At 31.2% G+C, this 6,612-nt stretch overlaps 1 protein-coding gene across 1 annotated transcript in view; it reads left to right on the forward strand.

Moving 5' to 3' along the window:
* LOC108739092 (protein groucho-like) overlaps positions 1–6,612 on the forward strand; it is a 54,446-nt gene that overhangs the window by 45,386 nt on the left and 2,448 nt on the right. Inside the window, exons 5-6 of the mRNA XM_025973223.1 lie at positions 3,451–3,564; positions 5,054–5,140. Coding sequence (XP_025829008.1) covers positions 3,451–3,564; positions 5,054–5,140 — 201 coding nt within the window. The remainder of the gene's footprint in view (positions 1–3,450; positions 3,565–5,053; positions 5,141–6,612) is intronic.

A 6,612-nucleotide genomic window follows, 5' to 3' on the forward strand; every position in this document is an offset into this window, starting at 1 on the left:
TAAATATATGTTTGTATAATGAATTAAAAGGGGTAATAAAAATTAATCCTAGGCAGTTGAAATTTTAATGGTTGTATTAAAAAATTATAGTACAATTCATCTGTGCTATTCGATCTGAATCAGGGATATATAGATTAGTACAGAACAGTACCTTCAGTAAGGAATAAATCAACAGAAATCACTTATCAATAGCATTCCTTATTCCATTTTAATTGTAATATGCAGCAATCAGGGCTAATAAAGTTTTTATTTATAACATTATTCACCCTATCAGCTCCGATTTCTACATATACAGAATTTTGCTTATTTTTAAATTTTTACCTTACGTTACTTTAAAATTCACGTTCAGTTGTTAAGAAAAAATAACTCACTGATTAATTGTAGGATTTAATTTTATTTTTTGTACCATCATCAGTGGTTGACATGGCTTGAATGGATGCATAGAAACCGTCCAATCAGTACTGTAAATATTATACACTGCCTATGATAAAACAGGCTCGATTTTGTGATTATGGAAATTGAAATATGTTTAGCTTAAATGGATTACTCGGAATAATGAATAATTATGGTACCTCATCGGTAATAGCGGGGCCTTTTGGTATAAACACACAGATAATATTCAACGTTCATGTCCGGACTGAAACCGTTTGCATAATTAAATGTATTTCAGTTCCCTTTTTCCTGACCGGTGCATTTTCGAATTGCATCTGATCGTGTATCGAAATTAGTCTGACATTCGTTCAAATATTTATAATTTACATACACTTCGCATAGCCGCACACAACACAAATTTGGACATAGCACAACTGCAACCCCAAAAAGAAAATTGTTACAAGTATTAATCAAGAATTATCTAATGACTTCAAATACGTTTACAAAAATAAATATACGACTTTTAAATCAATCGGTTTGTAGGCTTATAATTAAGGTGTTTTACGTAGTGTAATAAGTTAAACGTGGCTGCAATTGGTTTAGGTAGGTATATCCAAATATGCGTGGCTGGTTGTTGTTTTCGTGTATATCAATTCGATTTAGCCACAAACAGATGAATTGAAGCCGCTGGATATTATATCAAATTCATTATCAAATTACTGTTCACGCTGATGAACGAATCGATGAACTACTCATAATTAATCCATCCGCATAGCGTTTTTAATGAAACGGATTTTAAATTAATTGTCAGCATTTTTAGAGCGTTAAATTTTAGTATTTGCCATAACTACCGAAATTAAAATTCCTCTTCGGTCTTTTAACTGTTGCGTGAAATTCTTTTGACTGCGTGAATTCGTGCGTGAAAAAATTTGCTCTGTGAACTATGAATTGTTAAAAAAAAAATGATTATTTCAATTTAGCCAATTTATAGTAAAACTCATGAACTGTAAAACATTATCTGACCGTACAAACATAATTCTCCCCTTTTGTAGACATAACTATTAAAAATTGTCAATTGAATATTGAATACTACCCTTCAAGTTAAAATGACTCTAATTTGTACTACAAGAAATTCTAGAAAAGGATCAATGTAATGTTTTTAAACGAAATAATCATTTTTGAAAACTATATAATCGCAATGGCTTTAAATTGTACTGCAAAAATACTAAAGTTCTGCTGAGGATGGTTGCAACCCCCACGGGAAAATTTGGCTTTAATGCAGTTCTTGTTTTTGTACCTCTAGACAAAATTATCAAAATTTGGTAAGTGAACATTGGAAACTGTTGCAGTGGCTACGGATGCTACAAAGTTTCATGTTCAGAAAAGGGTAGAATTAAGCCCTTTAGAAAATAATGGTTTTAGTTTTTATTTTTATGCTTTCTAAACAAAATTATTAAAATTTGGTAACTGAATTTTGAACAATTTGGATGTTACAGTGCCTCTAATTTTTGCAATAAGAAATGACAAAATTTGAAATCCAAAAAACGGTTGAACCAATCCCCACAGAAGAAAGTGTTTTTATTCTTATGCCTTCGAAACAAAATTATCAAAATTTGGTAACTGAATTTTAAAAACCATGGACGCTACAACTGTTCTAATTCAAAAAAAGACGAAAGCAATCTACGTCGAAAAAGTGATTTTTCAAATTTTATTTTTAAATGCTTTCAAACTGTGGTAACTTAAATCTATTGTCCCTAATATTTAATCAATGGATTAATCATAGCCGACAGGGCTTAAAGGTTTTTGTTTTTCGAAAAACAAGAGCCAATGTCACTTTGGAAGTATATGAGTAACTTTGGTAACTTAATTTTGAAAAGTTAGTAAGTTATGGTGACGATTATTTATACAAAATAAGATGTGAAAAGTGTCAAATTTACAAAAGATATTTTTCAATTACTGACTGATTAGAATATCAAAAGTTAATTTTTTGTAATGGTTTCGTTTTAATTGCTGCTGATAACGGTGCAACATTGTGTATGAAGGGTGATGTTTTACCAAAAGTAGACCTCTAGCAACTTTAATTAGTGCCTACAGTCGAGTAAATACATAAACTAGCTTAATTCTTACTGCCTATCTCTATCTTCTATCCACGCTCAATAAAATGACTGGTGTTGTTGAAGAGGTTTGGGTTTAATGCCAGACAGCAGGGGGAAATGGGGTGACGACCACTATTACTGCTGCGATGACGATAATGATGATAGGGGAAGGAAATTGTCGGTTATGTCCTTTCCAGACGTGTGACTATTCACATAAGATCAGGGAATTTAATTAAAACCATTAGAATGTGCAATGTACCCGAGAATTTCCTTGCCTGGATGGGATAGGTCATAGTTAATGATGCCTGTAACAAAAGAGAAGAATTATTTAAACAAATTGTTTCATTGAAAACTAACTAAATCACCAGAAACCTCTTATTTAAAATTTCAAGGTTTAATATTATTGTTATTAACAAAAAAGAATGCTACTTTTTTTTTGTAAAAAAGAGTTACTAAAAATCAAACTTCAGATTTAGAACACAGATATATTTTGATTACTGAAAAATAAATATTTACATATTGAGACATATGGGAAAATAAGAACCGTGTTTCGGATTTGTAGTGAATGATAAAAGTCGAATTTAAAGAACCTCTTGTTTATATTGTTTCACTGCCTACATTTCTGGCAAATACCAAAAATATATTACACAATTTATGGATAGCGTGTTCAAACTACAAACGTGCAATAAATGGCGATTTTTGGAAAAAGGCAATTACAAATTCTCATCGCGTTTCTGTCGCGCCCAACTATGTCTTATCTAAAATTCGGTAACATCTTAAAAAACTTCTACACAATCGTTCACATGTGGATCAATTTTTCACAGTCACAGAATAGGAAATGAGATAAAGTTGAATGTACTTTAAGCAACAACGAAGAAAATTTATTTTCCGACCAGAACCAGAAGAGGGTTTTGTTGCTGTTATCTATTGTTCAAAGATTTTGTATTAACGTTAAAAATAAATATTTATTTTTTATTTTCAGAGAAGTTCGATATCTCCCGCAGAACGTGAAAAATATCGAACACGGACACCTCCCGAACCGGAACATAAAAAAGTGAAAAAAGAAGAAAAAGACTTAGGCCACGTAAGTATTAAAGTACGTATACAATAAAGCTTTCATTCCAATAAATTTACAATATTCAAGTGGTATTAGCATATAGTCGTAGCTGTTGTACTAGACTAGTAATTAGGGTTGCCACCCGTACTTTATTATAAAGTACTCTATTTCGACTGTGCGTACGTTATACTTTACAAGACACATGAAGTACGCAAAAATACTTTATTTAAGGCCTTAAGTAAACATCGTAATTTTGTAAACGATTATTCTAAATTCAGAGTATTTTTACATTAATAATATTGCACAGAAAAATGGCAAACCATATTTACGGAACAACCTGATTTCCCAAATCTGTTCAAAGTAGTGTCACTTTCGTTCCGGTCGGAAAGAGTATTCTCTGTTATGAACGCAAAGTGGTGGGACGACAGGAATAAAGCTTCATTAAAACTAATTAAAAATGAACTTTTAGTTTACTTAAATCTTTGTTTGCCATGTTTAGAGGCTATTAATGTATTTAAGAGCGACAGCAATTTGTTACTGGCTGCTAGGTGTAACAAAAAATATGTTTTTAAAAAACAAAAAATAAAATACTTTATTTTTATGGTGAATACTTTTTTTTTCAAGCGTTTAGACGAGAAATACTTTATATAAAGCCTGAAAAGGTGGCAACCCTACTTATAATCCTAAATATTCAGTAGTTTACCAAAATTTTATTGAAAAGTTATTACACAAATTAGAATCTTTAATCTTTTCGCGCATTTCTTAAAAATACCGATGCAACCTTAACGGTTTGATCTACACATCGAGAACTAGTACCAGAATCCAAAGTTTCAATGAGTTATTTTCCGTAAGGATCTAACAGGGTCCTTTTGCGATCGTGAACACAAAAGTGACTTGTTTTTCGTAAAGTAAAATTGCACGTCAATCTTACAGGCATCCACTAAACTTTCACCCTGTTCTGCTGATTGTGTTTATTTCGTTATTTTGTTTGGTACATATTTTTTTTTTTTGAAGTGGTTGAAGTTCGTCATTATTTTAAAAGATCTTTCGTGTCACAGAGAATAGTGAAGGATTGTATTATAAGCGGTTCAATTCAAAACGGAACGAACGATTGTACGTATGTAAAGCCGTCGATCGAATTTGCATTTATTTGTGGACGAAGAATTCAGAATGTAATAATACGGGAAATTTCCAGAGTCGAACGGGAACGTGTTGCGGTTATAAAAGACGGAATGTACCAATAAAGTTTACGGCCTCTAAACTCGTAAGCCCACTTTATTTCTCCCTATTTATTTAAATACTTTAAAGATGTCTCGCACTTACACCCGGTTTTACGCTCTCACCCCGAATCGTTCGCCCCGAAACGACTTCCGCAAAATGTTTCACGGACTCGACATTAAACTACAATACCTACCTATCTATATATTCAAATTTATGTGTGTTCTCTGCCTGATTTATTTAGATAACTAATAAAAACAAATAAACTTTTAAATAAATTGTTTCGATAAATAACATCGATAGATTATAGTTTTATAGTTTGAAGAAAATCGCGACTTCCTCCCAACGAAATAGACCCAGTTGTTTCGAAGATTATCCCTCACTGACAATGAGACAGTAAAAAATATACGTGCATATTTACAGACTGAATTAAATTAATCAAATCGTTACTAAATATAATAATAATAAATCAATGTATAATCCTTTCATAAAATAATTGTGACACAAATACAAATTAACAACTAATATTGTTGTTTAATTCAACCTTTACTGACTTAAACTAGCCCTAAGGAAACCTAATAATTTAAGGCGAGATGTTGACAGTAGTTTTTACATAGTAACTAAAAAGGTTTTTACCCCTTTTTGGCTTTAATTACTTAAAAAATCCGCAGGGAAGTAAAATGAAAAGTGGAATAGGTAATGCACGTAAATATTCTCTGTAATTCAAAGAAGTTTAGCAATTTTTCTTGGTTCTGTTTCTTAATTTTGACTATTTTTGCGTAACTATCACATTTTGTACGTATATTTCTCTGTTTAATATGAAGCTACTAATGCAAACAACAAAAAACATGATAGGTATTATTACTATTCCAAACATAAACGACAACACAATTATATTAAACAGCTCGAAATAGTAACTTACCAATTCATATTTGTTTTAAAAACCTCAAACCGTTTGCCATTGTACATGCTATCAAGTTGGAATGTGGCTCAGAGATAAGCGTGACTGATCGTCTGATGTAAAAACACGTATCTGTTTACAGAGCAGAATATAAATCGTAGTAAAATTGAAATAACAGAATGAGAAAGAAACGCCAATGTCAAATTTAGAGATGTTTGTTGCTTATTGTAGTATTTTGCAAGAATTTAATATCCCTTTCAGAAAATAAAATAGTTAATCAAATAGAAATATGAACACCAAATACATAAATACTACAACTGAATCTACCTTTTTTTATTAATTTATTAGAAAAATTTGGTAAACCTACTTTTCATGGACCTACATGCCGTATTATAGCTATACGAAAACAATTTTTGTTAACAGAATATATTCAATTGCTATTAGCAGTAAACGTTATTAAATTTCATGAAGTTAGGTGAAAACCGCATCAAAATCGGTTAAGAAATAATAAAGTTACCTTTTATGTAAAAATTAAGGGTTTAGTGGCGCCTGGCGCTTAAATATTAACAAAAATAAGTTTGTTTACATCCGCGTCCGGAAGGACATTCCTAAGAGCGACAGGTGTAATTTGACCTACTTTCTCAGAAGCTACAATGATGGCCGCCAGCGTATTAGCCAATCACACGCATCGGAGTGCATATAAACAATAGTTATGCAGTTTTTCGTCAGTAATCCGCGGTGCCTAGGTGGTGTGTACATCGTTGCATCACTTGTGAGGTTATAATTACGTAAATAAACGGAAAAGTTATTTTCAAGAATTAATTTCTTTGAAAAATCACCTTATTTAATATAGATGTAGAAATAATTAATAAATGTAATGTTTTTAATTATTGCTTAAAATAATAAACGTAATAACTTGTATAAATACCTGCATAAAGCTTCATTAAAACTAATTAAAAATGAACTTT

This window comes from Agrilus planipennis, unplaced genomic scaffold, assembly GCF_000699045.2.
Source record: "Agrilus planipennis isolate EAB-ADULT unplaced genomic scaffold, Apla_2.0 scaffold163, whole genome shotgun sequence".
In the NCBI taxonomy this organism is placed as follows: Eukaryota; Metazoa; Arthropoda; class Insecta; order Coleoptera; family Buprestidae; genus Agrilus; species Agrilus planipennis.